Below are 27,918 nucleotides of genomic sequence, written 5' to 3'. Positions count from 1 at the left end.
ATTAATGTCGATTATTTCATTTCGGATTTGCATAATTTAACGAAAGCAACTATCAAAATGCTGTAGGGATTCGTTTCTAGCATTCAGAAGGACCAAATTGAGGAACTCACTACGATATTCACCATTTTCGGAACATTTTTCTCGAACAATTTGTTGTACAGCAGCAGATATTTTGTTCTCTTCCTCAGAACGCGTTCTGATTGGTTGGTGTTGACATGGGTCAAATGAGACAGGTTTTTCAATAGTATACTATTGAAATACTTCAATGCTGTTGCTATACACGCTTAAGTTGAAAAATTTCGATTCTATTGGTAGTTATTTTATATAAGTCCTTTCACAGATCACTGAGCTATGAGCTTTAAAAATACGAGCAAGGCAAACGCATATTATGGATTATCCCCTTTGATACTCGTTTATACCAAACATTTCAGAAAAGTTTAATTTTGAATTATTCGAGATTATGTCACACAACTGAAAATTTTATCATAAAATTGTGATAATATTTCCGATGGCATGTAGTAAAAATTATGTTGATTCGTTAGATACAACAAGAGATATTCACGATCAAAAACTTATCACTCTCTCAGAGGGTAAATATTGAAAAGGCACCCCATAGTAAAGTAAGTCGTATTCACGACAAAAATTTGTACGATCGATTCATATGTAAACAGCACTTCAATTTAATATGCTTTTTCATTTCAATACATAACCAAAGTGATTTGTTTTAAGATTCCATGTGACAGTTCACTAAGATGTATGATTAGATTATTTTTCACTTAGCTTCGATGTGTTTTTCCTTCAGATGTGATGTGTTTTGCAATTGAATTGAGCTACATGTGTTTAACACTTCATTTTCTAGTGGAAATGAGTACAGTACAAATGTATGTGCAAAACACTTGATTCGGTCAACTGTGTTTCAATAACAATGTAACATTCATATGAAATTCATATAGAATCTAAAGGTAACGATATATCTTATCGTTTTGATGTGCATTTCAGATCAACGTTGCCAGTTATACCGATTTCTCGGTATTTATACATATTTTTGACCGCAATACAGATATGTACTCCAAAAATACCGATAATCAGACCCTGTCAGCTTGAAGTGAAATCAATCTTCAGCTCAGCAACGCCATCGCACGGCATCACATTCAACATATCATGTCAATTGTATGGGTGCGCAGTGCTGCTATTTTCGCGCACACGAATTTGACATTTCTCTCCCCTACTTCTATGCGCGAGATGCGGACTCGCGAGATGCGGACACCATGATCGCAAAAAAGGATGTTGCCAATGATTTGTTCGGGAAATATTAGAGCTGGATATCTTGTTAATATGAAGTCTTTGCGATAATTCACGGATCATACAGATAAATGCCGATTTTGGTTGTTAGTTTGGATAGACATGAGAAAAGGTTGCTGTGAGACCCTTTGTTTTGCTCGCCAAAATGAGCTTGGGTGACATTTTCCTGGTACTTATGTAAAAAAGATTCTGATACCGATATGGTACAGATAGATTTTTGAGACAAATACAGATTTTTGGAAAAATGACCTGGCAACACTGTTACAGATAAATGTAGCATGATTTCCACTGGATATCAACAGTTTTGACGCTCATTTCATAAGTTAAGTCAATATTTTCCAAGGGGGATGACAGTATTGAGTTAATTCCGATTTCGAATGAGTAGACTTGTCTTGTGGCGAAAATTCACTTCAAAGGACTGTGACAACATTGATATTCTACGAAATGCAAATTATTCTTTATTAATGAAATCAGGATATTATATATTCTCATGCATCTCTGTATTATCGACTTATATCTTAACTGAGAGAAATAATTGACAGTTTGACTATGTTTCATTTGCTAAACAGAATGTTTTTATTTTCTGACTTTTCTCTCGTGTAATTTTACTCACCATTGTTACATACAGTTCTATGATTATTGAAAATCAAATCACGCTTTGTACCGTTCCTCCAATCAATAATTGTATCAGTTACCTACAATACTTACAGAGGCTATGAGCAACACAAAATAAGAACAACTTGTTAGATTAATAATTTTCCCTACCATTCCAAATATACGTTAGTGTATAATTATTTGGTTTCAATGTGACAAGTTCAGATTTCTTTTGAACATGAAATCACCTCACCGTTTGTCAATAACGTTTTTGTCATAGCAGTAACTATGCAACACAAGTGGTGGTTGATCAATGATTCACGGATATTCATAGAAAATCTGGATAAATTTATGATACACACAAAGTGATCTGAAAAGCGATGCTTACTTTTAGCATGCTTATTATAACAAGGAAAATGATGCATACGAGATTGAAGTTTAGCGAAGTGGAATTAAACTCAAGTAAATATATCATTAGTAACAATGAAATGAGTTACTGACAGCCCCCTTGATATTTTCATGAATTTCGTGTGTTCTACAATAAGGATCAATAAGTCCCAAATGAACAAGAAGAATGGAAACAACATTTTTTTTGCAAAATTTTTGTTTATTCATCAACATAATCACCTTTTAGGGTGATACAATGGTTCCAACGTTTTTTTTTTTTTTTGCTTTCTGAATCATCGACTCGTTGCTGTTTTTGTTCCATCGAAATCAATCGCGGCACCCACTTAGAAAAAAACCTTTTTCATGCACAATTTTTCATGAAGGATGTAAATATACTTCCATATGATATCTGTGTCATCTCAGTAATCTCACGGAGCTTCACTTTACGATCTTTCATTATAATTTTTGTCACTTCACTCACATTTTCCGGTGTAACGGCTTCCACAGGTCTACCCGAGCGTTCCGCGTCATTCGTGTCGGTACGACCACGTTTAAACTCGGCGAATCACCGACAAATCGTTGCTTTTGATGGACAAGAGTCCGGATAACATTTTTCAATCCATTGTTTCGCTTGTACGGTGTTTTTACCCATTAAAAAACAATGTTTTATCAAAACACGAAACTTGGTTTTTTCCATTTTTTAAACAAACTACAAAACGACTTTACTCCAACCTCGATAACTCAGCTGTTTCTGGTCGGATCGACTTAAAATTTTGACCCGTTTCAAGCAAAGGTTAGTACTCTAGAAATACGTGGTTACTGGTTTACTACGAGCGCCATCTCTGCTTTAGTCTCGGGACTTATTGATCCATTTGTTAGATACTTTTTGTGCAACTTAGGGTATTCGTGTTGGGTGGATGTAGTACATTCCTCTAAAAAGGAGAGGCAAAGTTTGTAACGGCGCAACTCCGGAACTACTGAACGGATTGCTATCAAATTTTGCACAAAGAAGCTTTTCAGAAATGATCATTAGGACATTTTCAGGGGGAAAAGTGTGTAGGAAGTGTCCTTTACATGGGGGAAGAGGGTCAATGACGAAATTTGAAGAGAATCGACATTTAGACTAGAAGGAGGGGTTTTTGAAAATAAATTTCAATCTCTCATTTTTTTATAAAACAAGAGAGTGGCAAGAATTTCAAGATCGTATTTTTCTTTAAATAATTACAAAAGATCTGGTTCCATTTTGCCGGGGAATTCATAGAACTAAGGGAAAATAATCTTTGTTTGCCTATGAAAATGAGTGTATTCAAGTCTCAGCATAACTACAAAACAACTAAACGAATAGCCACCAAGTTTGGCACATGTACCAAAAGTGGGAATCGATATTTTTTGAAAAGCACAGATACTTTCTACGTTACTCAGGGTAATCATGAAGGAGATCTGTAGTAACTTCACTGACAAAAGGAAGTTAAATCAAAATAGATTATAAAGTTATTTTGAGGGTGAGAGAGGGGCGCAAGTGCCCTGAACATGGAAAGTGTAAGGTATAATTGATCGGGTCTTACGAAAAATTGGTACTTCTTCAAGAGTACAGTATATTTCTAGCAAGTAAGTGAGGTTCACAAAAATATTCACAAGGGAGAGAGGGAATAAGCATTCTCAACATTGATCTGAATTGACGAAATCATACAATCAATGTGCATTTTATTGTGTAAATTGAGAAAACTGTCGACTCAAGGTGATGGAAATAGGATTACAACAACATTTGTATTAATTGAATAATTATACTATAGGTTTTCCTCTCCGATGAACGACCAAAATGGTTAAAACCTTGGTAAAATAAATTATATATAAACGTCATTCTATAGTACGAATGTAGTTATGATGTTAAACAACCTTTCGTTATAAAATAATCATTATCAGATGGAAAATTTTGAACAATTCATAATGTCATAAAATGTTTATAAAGAGGAGGGGGTAGCAAGTGATTATATCCATGGAAGCCAAAGGTATTATAGATCGATTTTGACGAGGAAGTATGGAAGTACGTTACAATCACATATACATATGAAACTCGGAGGTTACTAAGAAGGTATTTATAGAGAGAAAGGTGTTTTAAATGTTCCTAACAAAAGGGTTCAAATATAAAACTGACCCAATTTGTCGAGAATACCATAAAAATTATGATTATTGTGAGACCTGGGATGGGACACTGATCATTCGCAATCTGAACATGAACGGAGTATTGTTCGATCGGGTTTCCGTCTAAGTTATGTTTCACTACAAGAGTATTTCACTAAGCAGGACAAATTCGAGAATTTTTTTCGGCCTCCACTTCAAGAAACATTTCCGAGCAATGCCGGGTAATTCAGCTAGTTGGTTATATTATCAATGAAAAATAAATAAAAAAAAGCCAACGTAAGGAATTTAAATAACGGTTTATTTTGCTAATTCTATTGATTTCATGAGCGAACAGTAGCTTACTGGTTGTTGCTGTATTTTTTCTAGTGATCATAGATTGGGTTAACTAGAATAGTGCTATTTCTTGATATTATCATAGTTTATCTCAGTTTTGTTGCTGGCTCTACAATGTACTATTAATTATATTATATTATATTATTGTTTCTATTGTGAAATAAAATTAAAATCACGTCGGGAAATCGAAGAAAGCATACATTCTGGAAACGTAATTAAGTCAAAATAAATTACTAATCAGTTTCAATTGGTATTAGCAACTGTCGGGCTTTCAACACTTGGGGTGATCTCCGTCACATCGGACGGGGACAGTTCGGTTGAGGTGGAAAATGGAGGAATATCAACACCTTCCGGCTGTTGGAACAAACCACCGTTCACATCCAGTGTGTCCGCTTCGGATGTCGTAGGTTCTGCCGGAACAGCCGACCGGATCTCGGCAGCCGTGACGATCCCCGCCGGTGGCTTTGGTCGCTGTAGCGAACGTTTCCATTCGAGATACTCGAGATAGTACTGGTAAACTGGGATCACAATGACCGATATGTCGTCGACGGTAGCCGCTGCTCGGGAATCCGATAGCCGCCAGTGTCCGTTAATGTTTGCACGACCCCGAGATTTGGCCACAAGCTCCTGTGCGGCCATCGTATATCGGTGTCGTTCCGTCGGAAATTTCTTCAGTGTGTTAAAGACGGTGTTCGCAACCTTCTGGGAGTAAGTGACGTCCCAAAGACCGTCGGTTGCCATCACCAGAACCCCGTAGTCTCCATCGCTGTTGTCGCCGTCCGGGTCCGTTTCTATCGAGCTAAGATCGATGCAGGTAACGTCCGGATGACAGCTGAGGAATGGTTTGATAGGCAGACCACTTCCGAGTGCTTTCAAATCGTGATCTCCGAAACCACGAGTGACCCCGATGGTTCCCAGCAGACGACTACGTTTACCCTCACCGGTGACAATCGGCATCTTCAGGTCACTCCGTGCCAACGTTTTGTAGGTCCAGCCTTTCATGGTTCCCTGCCGGTATAGAATTCGAGTTCCCAAATCTTTAGTCATGGGCTTTTTTGCGTACTCCATTGCCACGTATTCGCCTCCCATTAAGTTCGGGTTGAGCTTTCCGACCGTGAGTAGTCTGGGACGTTCCGTTTCCGGCGTATGATCGAACGAACAGGGCTCTACATAAACAACGTAACCGTCGTCTTCTTCTTCCGGGTTGGCATCGCCATTGACACTTTCCTCGTGAATGCTCGGAGGTCGAACATTGGGTAGCTTCTTTTGGCTCACCCGTTTACAGAGGATACCCCGAGAGTCACCGGCATTCGCCACGAACAGTTTTCCGAGGATAAACAACGCCACCAACGCCGTGCAACCTCCCGCGTTCCGATATTTGTCCCGGTCTTCTGCCAGAACAGCATCCATATCAGCGAATGCTGCTTCCAGGGCACCCACAATCAGTTCATCTTTCGAGACCTGCTTGTGGAACAGTATCGGATGCGGTAGAATTGCATTCAGTCCAACTCCCGCTCCGGGTCCGGTATTCGAATCACTTCCTTCAACCCGAGGCATTAGCAGATCGATAATGTCTACCAATTTTTCGTGCAGAATGTAATGAAACTGATTGGAGGCGGCTAATGCGGCACCAAAGCCCGCGTGTCCATCGTAGATACCGAAGTACGTGTACGGCAAATCATGATACTGTTTGGATGGGTGCGAAAGTACCTGCCGGTGGAAAGCCGCCTGGTCTTCGTTCCATTCCGACTTGCCCGAATTGACACACTCGGCATAACCCGTATTCCATGGAAGCAGCGATAGGTCCCGCGGTACGATAATCGGTCGAACGTTGTGGTCAGCACTGGCCTTCAGTTCGTCGTACGTCAACAGCTGCAGAAACTGTGGGCGCGCATAGCGAAACTTTTCCGGTAGGTTACCTAAAACAAATCGAAGCCCATTTTTTATTCCATTGACTATTGAATCAAACTGTTTTTCACTAATTAGCAACAATTAGTGCATTTTTTTATAAAGTGCCACCACATAATCTTCAGTGATAAGCGCAACAACACACACCAACAAAACCAAAAAAAAAACCACTCGCCATTAGCCATTACTTTGCTCCATTACCTTTTCCTCCGTGATCGCTTCCGTCTCGGCTGCCATGGTGAGATCCCCCGCTGCTTCCTCCTCCGCCATCGCTTCCACTCGACGGAAGTGCTGGAATGTCCGGTCCGACCACAGTCAGCACACGATTTCGCAGTCGAGTAAACATCTTCTTCTTCCTGCTGCTACTGGGGCTGATTACGTTTTTGTGTTCCACCAGAAAACAACAAATATCTTACAGCGCAGAATTTCTTTCCTGCAAAGTGAAAACAAACGAAGAAAATCAAACCACAAGTGAACATTTAAATCTTCAATCTCGAACTCACCATTTAGCACTGTTCACCTTCCAGGCAAAAAAACACAATCCCGTTGCTTTCTGGAACGCAAAATAATTTCTCTTTGTACGCTGATTATTTCATGCAGCTACATCTTCCAACCGAATCGGTGCGAAAATCGATATTTGAAATCGGGAAGCAGCGAACACAGCGAATTTTGGAACCTTACACATATGTTATCTTCCACCTCATTTACACACTCGCTCTCGCGCGATCTCCTCTTCGTGTATGATTCAGCTTTGTCAGTAGAATGTTGAGGATTTATTTGCCTTCGACCACAACCATAAGGCGTTCGAGTGAAAATTGCTGCTGTTTTGATAGCAATTCTTCAAGATTTTTTTTTCACTTGCTGCGGCTTTCTGGTCTGTATGCAACTTACTGTACTGTGGTAATGACGTTGACTGTCAAACTCGAGTGATTGATCGTGGTGGCGCTTACAGCCACCGCGCATATGAGTAAAACTTTTGCTGTCGGAGTTGCTGTGGTACACGGAAAAATAAATACTGGTGCATATATTTGTTTTGTTGGAGGTATTTTGGACCGATCAAAACAGTTTTTGGATGTAATCCTGATTAAGATCATTATATTTCAGAATTTTGAAGTTTACTCGATTGATTAACCTGTTTAGAAATTTTCCACTAAAAAAAATCTTGGAGTAGTGCTTGGAAAAAAAATCCATAAAAAAATCTTGGAATCGAGCTAAACACTTGTAGTAGGAAATGTTAGAGACATAACCGCGAGATTGACGTAGGACTGCTGTCGACAAGGGGCAGATCTGTTTAAAAAAAATGCACATATATTTTGGTTCATTAGTAGAACAATAAATCATCCATTTCAAGTGAATTCTCATTAGTTCTTTGTAAAATGCGTTGAATTCTGAAAAGAAGCGAAGATTAACATTTCTGCAACTTGCAACACAGTTGACAATTATTTCCACGAGCGAAATTCCTAACAAATCGGGTGTCTCGATTTGTATATGTATTCACTACGTTGTGTTCATACTTTTATGAATTTTCCGCACTCCGAACGAAGCGAACGATGAACATAATATATCAAAAGTTCAAAAGAGCAGTACTAACGACTACAAAAAAAACCTGTTTTAATCCACCTAGTGGTGTAATGATGCCTTTCTCATGTACATATAATATTGTGGTATTCTATTCAAAAATTTTCTCTTCGATTTTTGAAAGAAACCAAGTGATTGTTTATGCATAACATACAGAATAAAACAGTGCTCTGATTGCGTAAGCCATCCTTAAGAGAACGAAATGGGTTCACTATTATATGCACTTCCGGCACCGGAACCCGAGAACCGGTATAATCGAAGTCGGTTCGTACGGCCACCAATTAACATGACACACAAACTCTTCTAGTACGCACCCTATAACTCAGGATTCGGAAGTCGGATCCGGATGAAATTCAAGAATTCCGTATGGGACCGGGAGACCTTTCATTTGAATCTAAGTTTGTGGAAATCGGTCAAACCATCGCTGAGAAAAGTGAGTGAGATCCATTTTGGTATATATGACCACTATTTCTGGTACTTCCGAAACCGGATACCGGGAACCAGGATAGCCGGAATCGGTTTAATTAGTTGCCTACTGATAATGACTATCGATTTGTGTAGTTTTGAGACCAGTTTAGAAAAATTTTCACGTTTTTTGTTTTGCCGGTTTAAGTGACGGTGTACAATATTGAACACACTTTACCCTATAATTCCGGATCCGGAAGTCGGATCCGGATGAAATTCAGGAATTCCGTATGGGACCGGAAGACCTTTCATTTGAATCTAAGTTTGTGGAAATCGGTATAACCATCGCTGAGAAAAGTGAGTGAGATCCATTTTGGTATATATGACCACTATTTCTGGTACTTCCGAAACCGGATACCGGGAACCAGGATAGCCGGAATCGGTTTAATTAGTTGCCTACTGATAATGACTATCGATTTGTGTAGTTTTGAGACCAGTTTAGAAAAATTTTCACGTTTTTTGTTTCGCCGGTTTAAGTGACGGTGTACAATATTGAACACACTTTACCCTATAATTCCGGAACCGGAAGTTGGATCCGGATAATATTCAGAAATTCCGTATGGGACCACGAGACCTTTCATTTGAATCTAAGTTTGTGGAAATCGGCCTAACCATCGCTGAGAAAAGTGAGTGAGATCCATTTTGGTATATATGACCACTATTTCTGGTACTTCCGAAACCGGATACCGGGAACCAGGATAGCCGGAATCGGTTTGTTTAGTTGCCTACTGATAATGACTATCGATTTGTGTAGTTTTGAGACCAGTTTAGAAAAATTTTCACGTTTTTTGTTTCGCCGGTTTAAGTGACGGATTACAATATTGAACACACTTTACCCTAGAATTCCGGAACCGGAAGTCGGATCTGGATGAAATTCAGGAATTCCGTATGGGACCACGAGACCTTTCATTTGAATCTAAGTTTGTGGAAATCGGCCTAACCATCGCTGAGAAAAGTGAGTGAGATCCATTTTGGTATATATGACCACTATTTCTGGTACTTCCGAAACCGGATACCGGGAACCAGGATAGCCGGAATCGGTTTGTTTAGTTGCCTACTGATAATGACTATCGATTTGTGTAGTTTTGAGACCAGTTTAGAAAAATTTTCACGTTTTTTGTTTCGCCGGTTTAAGTGACGGTGTACAATATTGAACACACTTTACCCTATAATTCCGGAACCGGAAGTCGGATCTGGATGAAATTCAGGAATTCCGTATGGGACCGGAAGACCTTTCATTTGAATCTAAGTTTGTGGAAATCGGTCTAACCATCGCTGAGAAAAGTGAGTGAGATCCATTTTGATACATATGACCACTATTTCTGGTACTTCCGAAACCGGATACCGGGAACCAGGATAGCCGGAATCGGTTTGTTTAGTTGCCTACTGATAATGACTATCGATTTGTGTAGTTTTGAGACCAGTTTAGAAAAATTTTCACGTTTTTTGTTTCGCCGGTTTAAGTGACGGTGTACAATATTGAACACACTTTACCCTATAATTCCGGAACCGGAAGTCGGATCTGGATGAAATTCAGGAATTCCGTATGGGACCGGAAGACCTTTCATTTGAATCTAAGTTTGTGGAAATCGGTCTAACCATCGCTGAGAAAAGTGAGTGAGATCCATTTTGATACATATGACCACTATTTCTGGTACTTCCGAAACCGGATACCGGGAACCAGGATAGCCGGAATCGGTTTGTTTAGTTGCCTACTGATAATGACTATCGATTTGTGTAGTTTTGAGACCAGTTTAGAAAAATTTTCACGTTTTTTGTTTCGCCGGTTTAAGTGACGGTGTACAATATTGAACACACTTTACCCTAGAATTCCGGAACCGGAAGTCGGATCTGGATGAAATTCAGGAATTCCGTATGGGACCGGAAGACCTTTCATTTGAATCTAAGTTTGTGGAAATCGGTCTAACCATCGCTGAGAAAAGTGAGTGAGATCCATTTTGATACATATGACCACTATTTCTGGTACTTCCGAAACCGGATACCGGGAACCAGGATAGCCGGAATCGGTTTATTTAGTTGCCTACTGATAATGACTATCGATTTGTGTAGTTTTGAGACCAGTTTAGAAAAATTTTCACGTTTTTTGTTTCGCCGGTTTAAGTGACGGTGTACAATATTGAACACACTTTACCCTATAATTCCGGAACCGGAAGTCGGATCTGGATGAAATTCAGGAATTCCGTATGGGACCGGAAGACCTTTCATTTGAATCTAAGTTTGTGGAAATCGGTCTAACCATCGCTGAGAAAAGTGAGTGAGATCCATTTTGATACATATGACCACTATTTCTGGTACTTCCGAAACCGGATACCGGGAACCAGGATAGCCGGAATCGGTTTGTTTAGTTGCCTACTGATAATGACTATCGATTTGTGTAGTTTTGAGACCAGTTTAGAAAAATTTTCACGTTTTTTGTTTCGCCGGTTTAAGTGACGGTGTACAATATTGAACACACTTTACCCTAGAATTCCGGAACCGGAAGTCGGATCTGGATGAAATTCAGGAATTCCGTATGGGACCGGAAGACCTTTCATTTGAATCTAAGTTTGTGGAAATCGGTCTAACCATCGCTGAGAAAAGTGAGTGAGATCCATTTTGATACATATGACCACTATTTCTGGTACTTCCGAAACCGGATACCGGGAACCAGGATAGCCGGAATCGGTTTGTTTAGTTGCCTACTGATAATGACTATCGATTTGTGTAGTTTTGAGACCAGTTTAGAAAAATTTTCACGTTTTTTGTTTCGCCGGTTTAAGTGACGGTGTACAATATTGAACACACTTTACCCTATAATTCCGGATCCGGAAGTCGGATCCGGATGAAATTCAGGAATTCCGTATTGGACCGGAAGACCTTTCATTTGAATCCTAGTTTGTCAAAATCGGTTCAGCCATCTCCGAGAAAACCAAGTGAGATTATTTGACACATACACACACACATACATACACACACACACACACACACACACACACACACACACACACACACACACACACACACACACACACACACACAGACATTGCTCAGCTCGATGAACTGAGTCGAATGGTATATGACACTTGGCCCTCCGGGCCAATTTTCACTAGTCGGTTTTTCAAGTGATTGCATAACCTTTCTATATGAGAAAGGCAAAACATAGAATTTTGTGGTTGATTACTGTTCACAAAAAAGTACGGGTGTGTAATGTCAGAGACATAACTGGATGTCGTGAATACGAATAAAACTGGCACGATTTCTTTATACTTTCGAATTCAAATTGATAGTTGATCGATTGTGTGAATTGTGAAACTTTCCCCTTTTTCACTACTAGAATTTTAAACGATGCACCTTAGTCTAGTACAGATTAGTTACATTAAACATTCTGAGACACTATTAAATATTATGAAATAACCAGAATAGTTCATTATAATAAAATAATGGTGGCTCTGATTTGAGCATTTTTTTACGAAAGCGTTCGTGATAAAGAGTGACGAGTTGAGTTCGAATTCCGATGGATACCGTGTACAGAATTCATTTCTGCCTTTTAGACTTTTAGCTCTGCTGTATGACGCGCAATCACTTTTGTTTGAATTGAAACTAGCTTTGCGAACAAACCCGCGAACACATCCGCTCGCAGTGCCAAATGATGCCAAACTGAATCAGTTTTTCTCAAGAGGTTTCTTTTTACGTGAATTCGTTTGTTGCTTTTTCACAAATGGGCGGTTCCAACGGCCACACAAATAGGCACTTATAGAATTTTGACGACGATAATCTTATTTCGGATTTGCATATTTCATTGAAAGAAATTATCAAAATGCTGGACAGGATTCATTTCTGCCTTTTAGACGGACCAAATTGTGGAATTCTCTACGATATTTAGCACAGTTCGGAACATTTTTCAAGAACGATTTCCACACAGCGATAGAAGTTCAAGGAGAAAATCAAATTATTTTAGATTTTCACTAAACTGATGATTTTTACCTTCGATTTGCAAAGAAGTAATCTTAATAGTTCTTTAGATAACATTTAGAGCCATTAGAACGGCTGATTTTATATAATGTTGTCCACTTTTCGATTTCTTTCTCTCCAATGCAAACGATCAGCAGCTCTGCTGCCTGACGCAACCTCTCTTGCTTGAATTGCGAACAAACCGCAACATATCCGCTCGCAGTGCCAAATGATGCCAAACTGGTGCCAAAGACACATTCTTGCCTTGACGACTGGAAGGCAAATGAGAACTACGACCTGAGCGTTTGAGCTTTTTAACCACGCAGAAGGTGCGCTCTCCGATGTCGCTGTTTGAATGCGTCTTCTCGCCCCGACTACTGCTTCCATCCAACGCACAAGAAGAAATGTTCAATTTTCGATCACGGTTCTCTTTTATAACGTTCAGTCGTTGTCAAAATCGTCGTCCTTCGCGAAAACCCCAAGCGAAAGTAAAAAGTTTTCCGCGTTGTTTTCAAGTTTCGAGAAAACTTAATTTTTGAGTTGTTTGTGGTTATCTCACACTGTTCAAAATATTATCCTCAATTCCTGATCATATTTTTGATGTAGCAGTGAAAGAATTATGTTGCTGCCATTAATACAAGTCGAGATATTCACGATTAAGTTCTGCCTATTTTTCTATATGGCTAATTTTGAAAAGGCGCCCCATAGTAAAGTAAGTCGTATTCACGACAAAAACGTTGGTTAATTTAAGAAGATCGTTGGAAATTTGAGAGCTATCGTTGGTTCTTTTTTTAATGGTTCTGCATTAGGTGTAAAATACTATTTGTTCCAATTAAAAGCACATTTTTGTTAGAATAATAGTGTAATCATAACAATATGAAAGCTATCTGCATATGATGCAAATAGAACAAGCATTTGAAATAAAAGGTTTTTCATTCAAAATACTATTAATACAAATGGTAAATGTATTCGAGGTTCGTTTGCATGAATTGGCAAGGCATATGAATTGAGTTTGATGAGAGAAGCTGAAAATAATAATGCATCAATCATTATTAAACTAATACAATAAACCGCAAAGCACTCCGCAGAGAAATTAATCAATCCCATCAGTAAATTTTCGAGAAGCGATATCACCATGTTCACATCAAAACAATATGTTAATCGAAATCAGACCCTGTCAGCTTGGAGCGAAATCAATCTTCAGTTCAGCAACGCCATCGCACGGTGTCACATTCAACTTATCATGTCAATTGTATGGGTGCGCAGTGCTGCTATTTTGGCGCGCACGAATTTGAAATTTCTCTCCTCTACTTCTCTGTACGAGATTCGATGCGGACTCGCTTGAGGGCGCCATGCTCGCAAATTATGTTGTTGCCAATAATTTGTTCGGGAAATGTAAGAGCTGGATATCTTGTTAATATGATGTCTTTGTCGAAATGAACACTGAAATGCATTTAGTCACTTTTGTGTAAATATACACTGTACCGATTCAGAGTTGCTTGGTTGTTCAAAAGTATTATCACTTTTAATTCAAAAGTTTATACTCTTAAATTCAATTGTTTCGGAATCAGAAAAACTTTCAATTGTAAATTTTTACACTTATTTCGAAAGTTTTCCTGGTTTTATTTATGATTTTTAGAAGCCTTTTAAAAGCAAAGATGAACGTTTTTATAGGCACAGTAATATCATATTTTTTGTTTGTGCATTTCGGATTATCATTTTTAATTTTTCGGGCCGATCAAATGGACTTTTTCTGTTACTCTGACGCAAACGACCAGCAGCTGAATGATGGAATCGCGGGACTCATTTCAGGCTTCCCTTAGGTGGTATTTCTTACGATATTGAACGTTGCTCGCATTTTTCTCGAATGCGAAACAGCCAAATGTTGGTTTTATTTGCATTCGTTTGGTGCGAATTATGCACAGCGAAAAGTGCACAACGCTAATCAAATTATTCTAGATTTGCACTAATCTGTTGACTTTTACATTTGGCAAAAGTACCACGCGTACTCTTAAGCAGCGAGAAAGTTCACACGGAACTTGTTCTGTACTTCGAACTGTCAAAAATTGCCACGTGTTTTCTTAAGCAGCTAGAAAGTTCACGCGGAACTTGATCTGTACTTTCAAGTTCTCAAAAGTTCCGCGTGTACTTTTAAGCAGCAAGAAAGTGGATTTTCGAAGTAATTGTGAAACTTCTGGTTGCTTGGGAAGAACTAGTTGAATAATACCGAGTGTAGTTCCACTTTCTTGATGTAGTTGGCGGTCTGCGCACTTGATGTGACTCCGTTCATGGATTATCACAGGCTGAAGCTAGTAAACGTCCAACAGGGTATGTTTATAGATTCGGTTGATTTTGATATTTCGTGTTTGGACCTATTTTTTCACAACAATGTTTTCGTAAGGTATTTATAACAATAATTTATTACCTGTAGCCCCTTATCACGGAAATGACTTAGTTCAATGAATTTAAGGAGGATTTCCCGTAAATAACGCTACATTAACTCGATTTTTTCATTACCAATCCACAAATTTAATGACTCTAAACTTTGTCTGAGCTCACGCAAGAGTTAGGAAAAAAGGAGTGAAATAAGCAAGTGTAAGCAAGTTTAGAAAGGATTGTGCGAAAAAAAAATTTACGAGAGATTACGCAGGATTAGCAAGTTTAGTGAAGTTTAACAGGAATTCGAACTTATTTCTGAAAATATTACTGAATTATGGTCTGAAACTTAGTTTCAATTATAGAATTTAGTTTAAAAATTCAAATTCAAGTTTAGAATTCATTTCCAAAATTGAGTTCCAAAGTCCAGGTCTAGAATTAAGATCCTGATCTCAATTTCAGATTTCGGCTTCCTAAATTCGGTTTCAGTTCCAGAATTCCGGAACACAATTTTGGCCTTGGATTCTGGACGAGGAACTGAATTTTAGATCTGGATTCTGGATATGAAAAAAATACTGTTGAAAATTCTATCAGAAATTGATGATCATATCTTCGATAACGTGGACACAAAAATATGTTGATATGTTAAATTCACGGATTAGTTCAACCAATTTCCTCTTTTTTACAGACCCTCTCACAAAACCCAGATGATGGAAAACATGATTAACAGTAGCTCCCCGGGATCGCAAGCGTTCCTGTCTCAGCAAAAAGTCGAAGACTACATCAACTCGCTACACGTTGATCCATCCATCAAGGATATGATGTTCCAGACGATGATGAACCGCGGCTACGGGTCCGTGTACGGCGAGAAACACCGTACCGATACGTTTAGCAATGGCACGGGTGCAGGTTCGCGCCCAGTTATGCTGGTTCCTGCCTGCGCTGGCAATGGGGTATGGAGTATGGGCAGGGGGATCGCGAAGTGCAAAATCTTAATTCTCCTATTCTTCTTTCCACAGCTTCCACAAATGATGCCGATGTACTCGACGCCTCCACCTCCGGCAATGTATCCTCCCAATATGATTCCACCGGGTGCTCACCAGTATCCTCCGATGTATCCGGAAAGTGCCCTGATGGAGGCACACATGGCACGTGTTAACCGGAAACGCTCCATACGAGCCAATTCCGAGCAAGGTTTAACACTGCCCGGAGAATACCGACATCACCGTCATCGCGGAGACGACCTGAGCCAACAGGAGAAGACATTTACGTACACGGGGCTGGATCGGGACATTGCCGATAGTTACCTTGCAAAGGAGGAGGAAAAAATGAACAGCAGCAGCATAGTCAGTTCCAATGGTGCTGTACATCACCATCCGATTCACTCGGGACCGGAGCAAAGCGACTCAACACAAACGCCTCCGCTCACCTACCACCATGATCTAATGCTGATTGATCACCGACACAATTTCGAACGGTACAACGATGTTCATATGTAGCCAGAAAGGAACGAACAACGGAAGATCCACTAGCTACGTAAGTACCGGAAACCAACCCAGCTCTGCTCAAGTTGATTTTAGTGCAACCCTAGAGGACATTATCTTTTCTCGTATATCTTGTGTATAGAACGATGTACATTTTAATCGCGTTTTAAATAAATTTTATAATTCATAAGAAAAACAATCAACCATAGATTAGAAATCCTCATCGCTTTGGTCCTGCTTGGCGCTGCGATTGAGGTTGGAATTTTCTCGGGCCAGTTTCGTCAAGCTCACGTCGTCTTCATCGTCGTCGTCTGTACGAAGCTCGTCAATTACTGCAATAAAACTCAAACAATTAAAAGGTAATGGTTTTACTTTTATATCACAAAAATCCTTACATCCGTTTCCATCCATTTCCAAATCGCTTTCGGATTCTGCTGAACTACCCAAGGAACTATCCAGAGGCCCGAGGTCATCGTTCATACCGCCAATCATTCGAACACGATCGCGACCACTCAACGACGGTGCCTGTCCTTCATCGTGCCGAGTACGGAAACGCGTTGATCCACGATCTCGGTTTAACAATTCACTCCGAAGAACTCGCTTTTCTGATTTCAATTTCACATCCTCGCGTTCATCAAAGTCATTGATCTCATCGTCGTTTTCATCTTCGGAATCCATCAAGCCCTCCGGCAGAATGGTCATGCTACTGTCCACCATTTTGGCGATCGGAGAAGTAGGTGTTGAGGCACGATTTCTTCCCATCAGCTGGGACTTCAGAGCATCCACGCAACGGATGCGGATGATGTACTGCTCGTACAAGTTTTTCAGTTCGACTTCGAACTTTTCGAATTCTTCCAGATATGCTGGACGAACTTTCTGCAGTGCTTGAAGGCGTTGTTTGGAACGTTCTAGTTCGGATGCTTTACGTTGTATTTTAGACGATAAATTTCCGTTTTCAGCATTCAACGTTTCCAAGGTAGATTTAGAGGCCTGCAACTTGGATTCCAACGAAGTAATCGCAGACTTTATAACCTTTTCGACCGTAGCCAGCTCTAGTGGACGATTTGATTGTATCGTTCGAGTTTCTCGATTAACCAGTTCCTTACGAAGTAGGTCATACAGTGCGGCACCACGATTCGTTAGCTCCGAGGACAACGCTCGCACCTTCTTAAGATCGTCCATTTTGTCGGACAAATCTATTTCCACGTGGGATTTGATCGATTCATCGTCTGCCCCGGTCACCTTTGGTGATGCGATCAGCAAAGAAGTAACCTTCAATAGCTCACTAGCCGTGGCAGCCGAGCTAGCATACAGCTTTCGGGGATTAACTTTGATACCCGCCTTGGTGACCAGGAATTCGGTGGCCGAACGAACGAACGCTACCCGGTCCGGTTCTGTTCGGGTTCCACCGGCCAGCAGCAGAGCCGGTTCCAATCGGCTGATAAGCCAGGTAAGAATGTCCGAGTAGGCATTGAAACTTTCCGGTCCACCGTACGGCGTGTTCAGTACCGAGATGGGAATGTTGTTCGGGTATCCGAGCAGCTTCAGGTGCTCCGAAAGGTCTGCGGAGTAGAAGAAGAAATATACATGAAGTCTTTGAACAACAACATCGTTTTCTTTATCGTGTTAAACATATCGAATTTTTGCGGATTTGATGCTGCAGAGTCGCATCGAAGGCTTGTTGAGGCATGTCGCACATCAAAGTCGATATCTCTGAACCGTTAAAACTATATTTTTCGTGTTGTTGATCACCCAACACGAAAAATATAGTTTTAACGGTTCAGAGATATCGATTTTGATGTGCGAAATCATCAAGAAAGTTAAAAGACGCTAAATTGCAAGGTAGCAATATTGAATGTTGCACAACAAACAATTTCTGACCGTTCAAAAACTATGGGCAAGGTCCAAAAGTGTGGAAAATGGGTGCCACATGAATTGAATGGAACGGCAGATGGAAAACCGAAAAACACTAGTGAAATTTAGATTCAAAGACGCGAAACAAAATAAGTTTACCTTGAATTGTTACTGACGTTAAAGAATGGATTTATTTTAAGAATACTAAACGAAAAAGACGGTTGGGTAATGTCAAAAAAAATAACATTGATATTAAATAATCTGTATTCTGGTCCTGAACATCGGAACTGAGTTCAAGAACTGAATTCTGAAACCGAATTCTTAACATGAATTGCTGAATTGATCACAGAGTCTATGCTCTGGAACTGAATTTTGGAACGGTTTTCCTCGATCTAAATTTTGGATCAGAACTCGAGACCAGGATTCTGGTTCAGTTCCGAAGTTTTTAAATTCTGATCCAGAATTAAGCTTCGCAATTCAGTTCTTGAAACATGATCCGGAATTGAGTTCAATAATCGTTAGAATGTAGTTCCTGAATTCAGCTACACTTCTAAAATTGTAGAACTGAATTTTGGAACCAGTTCTAGACCTGCATTCTGGAACTGAATTCTGAAACTGGATTTTGGATTGCTTTTTAGAACTGAACTCTGGTTATACAACTGAATTTTGGATCCGATTTCTGTTCCTGAATTTCATTCTGAAATTACAGAACTTAAGATTCAAAATTCAGTTTCAGCATTTTTAATGTGGATTCTGCGACTGAACTCTAAATCTGAATTTCGAACAAGAATTTTGTAACTATTCTGGTCTAAAACACAATTTCAATTTCAGAATTCAGTTTAGGAATTTATTTCCAAAATTCAGTTTCAGAGTCCAGGTCTAGATCCTGATCTCAGGTCCAGATCTCGCTTCCAACACCTAGTCATAATCAAGTTCTAAAATTCGGTTTCGTTTCACGGATTCTTCAACTTTGTGAATGTGAATTCCGGACAGGAGTTTTGGAGCTGTATTCTGGTCTGAAACTCTATTTCAGTTCCAGAATTCATTTCCGAAATTTTCAGTTCCAGAGTCCAGGTTTAAAATCAAGATCCGGATCTCAGTTTCAGATTTCACTTCCAAAACTCAGGCTCATACTCAAGTTCTAAAATTTAGTTTTGGTTTCAGCATTCTGGAACTTATTTCTGGCATTGGGTTCTTGAACTGAGTTCTAAATCTGAAATTTGGACAGGAATTTATGAACTGGATTCTGGTCTGAAACTTAATTTCAGTTCCAGAATTCAATTTCAAGATTCCAAGTTCAAAATTCATTTCCGGAATTTTCAGCTCCAGAGTCCAGGTGTATAATAAAGATCATGATCTCAGTTCCAGATTTCGCTTCCAAAACCTAGGCTCATAATCAAGTTCTCAAATTAGGTTTCGGTTCCAGAACTCTGGAACTTTATTCTGGCATTGGGGTTTGGAATTGAATTCTGAATCTGAATTCCGAACAGGAATTTAGAAACAGTATTCTGGTCTGAAATTTCAGTTCCAGAATTCAGTTTAGAAATTCCAAGTTCAGAATTCATTTCCGAAATTTAGTTTCAGAGTCCAGGTTTAAAATCAAGATCCTGATCTCAGTTCCAGATTTCGCTTCCAAAACCTAGGCTCATAATCAAGTTCTTAAATTAGGTTTCGGTTCCAGAGGTCTGGAACTTTATTCTGGCCTTGGGTTCTTGAACTGAATTCTAAACGTGAACTCCGCACAGGAAATTTGGAACTGTATTCTGGCCTGAAACTCAAGTCCAAATCTCCAAATCTTAATTCCGGACAGGAATTTTGGAACTGTATTCTGGTCTAAAACTGGATTTTAGTTTCAGGATTCAGTTCAGGCATTTATTTCCAAAATTCAGTTCCAGAGTCCAGGTCAAAAATTAAGATCTAGATTTCGCTTCCGAAACCTAGGCTCATAATTAAGTTTTTAAATAAGGCTTCGGTTCCAGAATTCTGGAGCTTTATTCTGGCATTGGGGTCTTGCATTGATGTCTAAATCTGAATTCCGGACAGGAATTTTGTAATTGTACTCTAGTTTGAAACTCAATTTCAATTCCAGAATTCAGTTTAAAAATTCCTAGTTCAGAATTCATTTCCGAAATTTAGTTTCAGAGTACAGGTTTGGAATCAAGATGCTGACCTCAGTTCCAAATTTCGGTTTCAAAATCTAGACTTACAATCAAGTTCCAAAATTCGGGTTTCGGTTCCATTCTTGGCGAGGATTCAGAAACAAAATTCGGGATCTGCAGTCCGGAAATGAAAAAAAATCTTATGCTGAATACTAAAAGTGAATTCCAGTTCCCAAAATTGAATTCTGATATGAACTGAACGAGTCAATAAGTGATGAGTAAAACAATTTATTTTGAAGAACCGTTTAGAATTTGACAGTTCCACCTCTCCTGAGTCGTTCATTAGTTTTTAAAAAAATTGTATGTTTCTGCAAAAATCAAATGGTGTATTATTAAAATACTAAAACAACGTTGCAATACATGTTTAAGTTAAATGTTTTTAAATAGTTTGGTAGTTAAATTATAAAGGGTGTTTTGTAAGACCTTAATGATTTGAAATTTAAATAAAAAACATGCCAAATTATGAAATTGCCAATTTATTTCACTACAACGACTTTTTCCAGAGTGGTAAAAAATTGAGGGTACTAAGGGGCTGCCCGAATAAAAAATATTGTAGAAAAACAATACGATTTACTGTTACAAAACCTGCCACAATTTTGCTTTGACCATTGAAAAATATTTTAATGTATTGTTATACACTATTCAATCAATTGTGAAAATGCTTTTTACAATAGAATGTATAGGTTGTTAAGTATCGTAACAATTCAAATCCTAAAGTTTTCTCATACATATTTTCTTGGAAAACAATAAAATGTACAGTGTGCATATTGTTTGAAACACCACGTGTACAATAAATTCAATTGTAGAATCGTAGGAACAATATATTGAATCGTTGGAAATGAAAAAAATCTTGTCAAGATACAATAAAATGTATTGTAACCCATATGTCTAATTGTGAATCAATTGTTTATGCTGTAAAATCAATGGTTTATTTTTTTACGGGTGTGGTCCACTAGGAGATTGATAGTACCTATTAGCTCTCTCCGGACAGTACCAGCCTAGATGCCGTGTGGAATCCGGCGGAAAAAAATGAACCAAGAATACATCCACTGGGTTCCTGCTTCCATGTCGTAAAAGGCGACAACTGCAGGAGTTTATTGTTCCTTTTAGTTATCAGATATTTTCAATGTTTCACTTCTGATTTACTACTTTCTATTTTACTAAATTCTATTTTACTAAATTATCTCTTCATTCAACCTATCAATTTCCGTCTAACTTCGAAAAAAAGTTTTATTTGGAATGTTTTCTTCTTCCATGTTATTGATTGTCTGTCAGGATTATAAATTGAATGATATATAAATAAATAATCTATAGCTATTGCGCAAATCCTTTGATATTACAAAGTTAATAACAGAGATAACATATATCGATATATTGAACGCGTAGTAAAAAACACTTGATATTTATATTTCAAACAATAAATTAATATTTTTCTCGGTAGCCGGCTGCCCAGATCAACCAATATAACCAATTAATAATTTTAATAAATAATTAAAATAATAAAGCGGAAATAATCAAGAATCAAGACGCGCGTGAAATCTGTTGACCTTTATTTGGTTATTTAAAATGATTTTATAATAACTGATCAGAATATGTCAATGCAATGAATCAATTATTTTGTCTAAATCCTATTCATTCGTTTATTTTGTATCACATTTTTTTTGTTTTTAATTTCATTTAAAAAAAATGGGAAAGTTTTTATTCTTTACGCGATAGTATTGCAAATTTTTCTTTAGTTTCCTCGGATAAGATCTGTGAATCAAGACTTGTTGAAACGTTCACTCGGGATGTCAGTGAGTTTAGTGGTACATCCGAGCATTTTGAAACCGAAACATACTGAGTCGCGCGCGAAACCAATACTAAAATTTGTACTAACAAATATCCTTCTCCCGTGACACTTGTGGAGTGCGCAGTAGTATATACGGCCTCTAGTAACAACAAGTGTTGGACTAACATCCCTTCCCATTCCTTAGACGATCTACGTTCGGGCCTGGCCGGCGTCGGTACTGATCAAAGAATTCTGGGATTACCAGAAGATGTACATTAAAGGATGATTTACCAGTCCCAGGTCGGATCATCTAGAAACTCCCTGTACAATTTCAGATAATCCCGATCAGTAACGGAGTAGCAACCAGGGGTGGTCGCTCAAGCTCAAGTGGTAAAAAATTGAGGGTACTCAATTTTCGAGCACTTGAGGGCGTATTTCAGCAATGACACGTCGAATATTGGTCTCCAAAGCATCAATCGTTACTGATTTATCCACATAAACCAATGACTTTGCGTGTCTCCATAAAAAATAAGCCAGTGGCGCCAAATCACACAAACGCAGAGGGCAATTCACCGGTCCATTTATCGAAATAATGTCGTTAAAATGTTCTTTCAATAAGTCGATTGTTTCTGCCGCAGTATGACAAGTGGCGCCATCCTGTTGAAACCACATTTCGTTCACATCCATATCTTGAAGATTTGATATCAAAAAAATCATTGATCATGGTTCTGTATCGATTTCCACTGGCGGTAACGCGGCGTCCTTCCTCATTTTTAAAGAAATAAGGATGGATGATTTTACCAGCCCATATACCGCACTGAACAGTACATTTATTTGGATGCATCGGTAATTCTTGAACGGTGTCCAAATACAGCAATTTTGTTTGTTGACGTATTTTTAGACAAAAATGCGCCTAATCACAGAAGAGAATTTTGCGCTACAAAAAGTTCTGATTGAACAGTGATTTTGAAAATAAATCTTCACGATTTGGAAGCGTTGTTCTGAAGTTAACATATTCATGATGATTTGCCAAACAATATTGAGTAAAGACGTCACTTTATACTGTTAAAACGGCTTTCAGACAATAGAGTAATCCCTTTTGAAAACCTCCTAAGCAAACACCCTTCATAAATCTATCAAAGAATGACTGAATGATGCTGGCAGCTATATTAAAATCAAAATAAATAGTTTTAGTTCAATGTAAACCTTGACAGTGAACCAAAGTCGCCGATCACTCTATCTTGAGTTTATCTTCAGTAAAAGTACTGATAAAAATTATCTCTTTCTTGCGAAATACATTAATTTTCGCTGCACTTACACACCAAATTTCTCTTTCGATGTTCAGTAATTAATTTCACTGTTAAGAATTGTAAAACATCATTTTCACCGGATGATCTGTAAAATTGATCCAATTCAGTCATCTATCAATAAACTACCGGATTTCGGTAAATTCAATAAAATATTAAGGAACATTCGCTTTTATGTTACAGACATGATCTGATACCTTGAAGTGTCATTCATTTTTCCTAATTCAGTAATAGATCTACCGAGTTTCAGTGAATCAATTAATAATAATGAAAAACTTCAGTAAACGTTACTGACTACTTTGGTGAGAATCATATCTGTCAAATTGATTTATTTTCGGAAGTGAAAACTTAGTCTAGCATCGAATAAATTGTACTTGAAACGCTCAAGTCGTTATATTTCCTGTAATTTCCTGATGCCAAGCAAGATATTCACTACATAAACTGTTAATGCAGCATAAAATTTATATTTTAGCTCTCTATCAAAATGGCTGGTGATCATAAACTTTACGCTACCGTCCACGATTATCAATGATATGAATCGTAATCATAATTTTGAATGAGTTTTTTCTAAATTTATATCATGGGTTTCTGACAAATTTCCTGAAAAACAGTAATAGCTCACGACGTTCATTTATTTACGGATTATTCGTAAATTCCATCGAACGTCGGTAATGAATGGCGAACAAGTCAGTATAATGTTGACAGGAGGATATTCAGAGAAACGTTTCCGATAGTTCAGCAAATGAAACTTTTACTGGACTGATTACTGAATGTTCAGCTGTTTGAAAGTCAGTAAAATTTTACCGACGTCCGTAAATTTGGTGTGTACACGATTCGACGTGCTCATTTATTTAGGCTGTGAACCATTTCGCGGTTAATTTTACCTTTTGGTTGAAATCTAACACTCGAGCGGTTATTTTGATGTTGTCAAAAATAACCCTGCTCGAGAGCATGCTTATTTTTGACAGATCGATACTTATTTTCCGACACTTGCAATGAAAATTGTAATATTAATTCTTTAGTTGAAATTATTTCCGGTGGAAAATAGTCTCAAACAACTTTCCATTCGTCAAACTTTGAAATGGGTTGCAGTTTAAGTTAAATTTTACTACTCGACAAAAACTAACCGCTGAAGTGTCAGATTTCAACCAAAAGTTAAAATTAACCGCGGAATGGTTCACAGCCTAAGAGTTTCATGAGGAATCCTTATCAAGGTAAACGATATGTGTATATGAGTTATCACATAATTCCAACTTACTCGTAAATCTTCACTGAATATTTCTAAGATATGCTGCGAAACATGTTAAAATCAAGCACTATCTTTCGATTATTTTGTGTATGGTAAGGAAATTTTAAACTACAAATTTTCACTGCACTTACCTCGAACATCTTTAAACGACATATCTTTTACTTTAAAAAATTCATTCAACGCAGTTGTCACTGAAAATAAAATCCAAGTTTGTTATATCAACTGGTTACCCCAGCAACGCTGTCGGACTCACGATCGTGGGTATTCATTTGCACTCGGGTCACTGTGGATTTCTGCGGCGATGCGCAAACAAGTGTATGTGATACCGACAAAACACCTGTCTGTGGGGCTCCACGCACGCGAACGGCAGAGCGAGATCGAACGAACGAACGTCCCGATGAGTGGGAGCGAGAACGAAAGAATCACAAACCCAAGTCGAAAAGGAAACGTCAAATCAAAACATTGAAAATTTCCAGACAAAACGGGTCGTCGCGAATTGGCCAGTGGAAAAACTTTATCTGTAAATGGTGTGATCGGGTACAATTTTACGGGTACAGTCGGATTACCGGGTGTGAAAGTGTCGCTGTGTGGTGATATACGGTCGGAAGTGGCTCGTTACGAATTGCGAATCCAGTCGCTGAAGAGCGCTAAAAGAAGGCATTGAAAAAGTAGTTTAATCATTTGTTGCTCCAATGATTTACAACAACGGAGGTGTTTTTTTTTTCATTTGTGCTCTCGACAAGTGATTTTGTATACTGGTTTTCGCCACACCACGGGTAGAAGTGAGCTGTTTTAATGTTTTCTGACGTGTTTCGGGAGTGAGTAGGCAGTGAGCAATCGTAGGGCGCGAGTACGGCACAAAGATCTTCAAGGATCACTCAAGGACTACTTGGGCAGTGTGAAGAGGAAACAGCCTACTACTGCAGTGGTGGTGACTGACTGCGCTTTCAAGTGCTCGACTAGCAGCACAACATCCTTCGTCGAGACCCTAAACTGCAGCCACCTCGCCTTCGAGCGAGCGTTCGAGCCAGTCACGGGTGGTCAGTCAGTCAGTGAGTAATAGCCATTCGATGGGATAAAACAAGATAAACGACGACGACGACGACGACGAACGACGGTGGCGATAAACCGAAGGTGAGGACTGCGAGTAATTTCTCGTAAATTGGCATCTTCCTCTAGGCTCATTTGCTGCCCGTGTTCCACAATCAGTCCGTCGTCGGCCGGGGCAGTATATTTATGTACCGGAAGACCATAGATGGGTTTGTGCGGTAAATAAAGATACAATTTCTTGATAGATTTGCCCGGTTGAAGGCACCTGAGCTAAATTAGTTATGGGAAGGATTTTTTTTGTACAGTGAATGTTGGGTCGTTCACCTAGTCATTTAAAAAAAAATCTAATGGACGGAGAAAACGTTGAAAATACTGCCATTCCAACTGTTTTGTTTTGTAACCTGACAGTGCTAAAAATGAATTCCTTCGCTCAGAACGAGAATGCTTACATCACAATAAATACCTAGACGGTTTGTAGTTTGATCACCGTGTCGGTTATAGACGATTGGCTTTAATTTCACAGTCCTATGATCTCATGGCATACTGTTTGTCATATAAAAATGTCATCCGTCGCAATGTTTTTTTTTCTTACATCGTAGCAATCCACCTAGGCTGGGCAAATCTTTCTTAAAATATTTTATTTCCGTCGACCTTCCCTCTGCCTGGCAGAATCCGTTCGGACTTGGGCAATAACTTCTTCGCTCCGACGAAGGCACTACTGCTTCATGACTATGTTTCATTTTTTTATTTTTCATTCATTTCATGTCTTACACGATATCGGCATCCATCCGCGCAAAACTCCAACGAGACCGCTCTCACCTTTCCTCCCCGGTTCCGCTTGCCTCGCCGTCCTCGATTTGTCACGGCTAATTTACAGGTGGTCGTAACGACTACTATTATTAGTCGCAAAGGGAAACAGCAGAACCGATCTACCTCACCGCCGTGCGCCCACGAGGAGGGTAAGCTTTCAAATTCGATTTTCTGCTTTACACTTGGCGGTTGGTAACCACCCGGATCACCCACCGTTCAGTGTCTCGTTCGCACTGGTAATATCGCGAGCCACCAGCAGCAGTTGAGCGGACCTCAGTCAGCCACAAGAGGACGACCGCGGGGTTGAATTAAATTGCTTTTGATATTATGTGTCGCGTATTTATCTTGTGCGCACGAGAAGTTCTTTCTGCCTGGTTGCGCTCTCGTGACAAGATTTATGATTAACTCTCGCGCGCTTGTGCTAACTTGGCTACGGTTCTTAGTTTACTTTTAAATCAACTCGACAATGATTCCGTCACTTGTCTCACGTCGTGCGACAATCCACCCAAGGAGGGACACTCCTGAACACGAACACACACACACATACAAACATTGATCGTACGGAGGTAATTGGATTAAAATTGATAAGGAGTTCAAAAGCGAAGCCAAAAGCCAGAACTGGTCAGACCCGAAATATCTCGTCGGATCCGATGCAATCCATGACAAGGAATTGATTTATGCACCGGTGCGCCGTGGTTTAGCGTCTAGCAGGCAGGCAGGCAGGCCGAAGTGTGCCGATTGTTATCGTCGGCGAGGTGTCGACCGGTTTGATGCATTGGCTTGTATTGTTGGTAAAAATTAATTTCGGCTTGCGATACTGTCAGTCTCGCAGTAATTATAATTGTTTTTGATTGTGGGTAGTAGCTCGGGATCGGGAGATAACAATCGAATCTTTTCAGGGTTATTTGCCCGAAAAAAAAGAAGGCTTATTTATGCTCTAGTTCTCCGGTGAACTGAAGAATGACTTTTGCCTAGTGAACATAACCAATTTGATTCGTTTTCGTTAGCAGGTTATGTTAGCATTAGCCTTGCTGAAACCGAGGAATTCTCTGCATTTCCACATGCATCACAGGAAGGGATAGTCGGTGTTAGTAAATGCCCTAATAATATGATCTTGTGTCTATTACTCTGGGCAGCCGGCTACCGAGAATGTGTTGAAATTGTATCATGTTTTGTGTTGATATGTGTTTTCTACTAAAAA

General features: G+C 39.1%; 5 protein-coding genes across 8 annotated transcripts in view; 2 read left to right on the top strand and 3 right to left on the bottom strand.

The window, feature by feature from the left end:
• Window positions 1–16,878, top strand: part of LOC131425630 (uncharacterized) — a 64,978-nt gene extending 48,100 nt beyond the window's left edge. For all 4 annotated transcript variants that reach the window (XM_058587676.1, XM_058587675.1, XM_058587674.1 and 1 more), the window contains exons 5-6: window positions 15,725–15,989; window positions 16,056–16,878. In XM_058587676.1, coding sequence (XP_058443659.1) covers window positions 15,725–15,989; window positions 16,056–16,535 — 745 coding nt within the window. In that variant the 3' untranslated portion in view covers window positions 16,536–16,878. The remainder of the gene's footprint in view (window positions 1–15,724; window positions 15,990–16,055) is intronic.
• The window catches only part of LOC131425629 (uncharacterized), a 279,128-nt gene that overhangs the window by 43,284 nt on the left and 207,926 nt on the right, over window positions 1–27,918 (bottom strand). The gene's annotated exons all lie outside the window — the stretch shown is intronic.
• Window positions 4,703–7,575, bottom strand: LOC131425628 (protein phosphatase 1H). Its single transcript, XM_058587669.1, has 3 exons — window positions 7,170–7,575; window positions 6,868–7,099; window positions 4,703–6,677 (listed from the first exon to the last, which is right to left on the bottom strand). Exons 2-3 carry the CDS (start codon window positions 7,010–7,012, stop codon window positions 5,002–5,004), a joined length of 1,821 nt encoding a protein of 606 aa, XP_058443652.1. The 5' UTR covers window positions 7,013–7,099; window positions 7,170–7,575; the 3' UTR covers window positions 4,703–5,001.
• On the bottom strand, window positions 16,722–18,210 carry LOC131427960 (clusterin-associated protein 1). The gene is made up of 3 exons (XM_058591568.1): window positions 18,153–18,210; window positions 16,916–18,082; window positions 16,722–16,852 (listed from the first exon to the last, which is right to left on the bottom strand). The coding sequence occupies exons 1-3, from the start codon at window positions 18,208–18,210 to the stop codon at window positions 16,731–16,733; spliced, it is 1,347 nt and encodes a 448-aa protein (XP_058447551.1). The 3' UTR covers window positions 16,722–16,730.
• Window positions 25,321–27,918, top strand: part of LOC131425624 (adenylate cyclase type 9) — a 54,233-nt gene continuing 51,635 nt past the window's right edge. The window contains exon 1 of the mRNA XM_058587657.1: window positions 25,321–25,991. The gene's annotated coding sequence lies outside the window, so the exon portion shown is untranslated. The remainder of the gene's footprint in view (window positions 25,992–27,918) is intronic.

The sequence above is a fragment of the Malaya genurostris genome, chromosome 1, assembly GCF_030247185.1.
Source record: "Malaya genurostris strain Urasoe2022 chromosome 1, Malgen_1.1, whole genome shotgun sequence".
Lineage (NCBI taxonomy): Eukaryota > Metazoa > Arthropoda > Insecta > Diptera > Culicidae > Malaya > Malaya genurostris.
The sequence above is the reverse complement of the archived record's forward strand: the minus strand, read 5'-3'. Positions and strand labels throughout refer to the sequence as shown.

Coding starts and splice junctions, on each gene's coding strand:
- LOC131427960 (XM_058591568.1), bottom strand. CDS start 18,210: ATGCCTCAACAAGCCTTCGATGCGACTCTGCAGCATCAAATCCGCAAA. Junction 18,083..18,152: donor AATCCGCAAAAATTCGATAT/GTTTAACACGAT, acceptor TCTACTCCGCAG/ACCTTTCGGAGCACCTGAAG. Junction 16,853..16,915: donor GGAAATGGATGGAAACGGAT/GTAAGGATTTTT, acceptor GTTTTATTGCAG/TAATTGACGAGCTTCGTACA.
- LOC131425628 (XM_058587669.1), bottom strand. CDS start 7,012: ATGTTTACTCGACTGCGAAATCGTGTGCTGACTGTGGTCGGACCGGAC. Junction 6,678..6,867: donor AAGCGATCACGGAGGAAAAG/GTAATGGAGCAA, acceptor GATTTGTTTTAG/GTAACCTACCGGAAAAGTTT.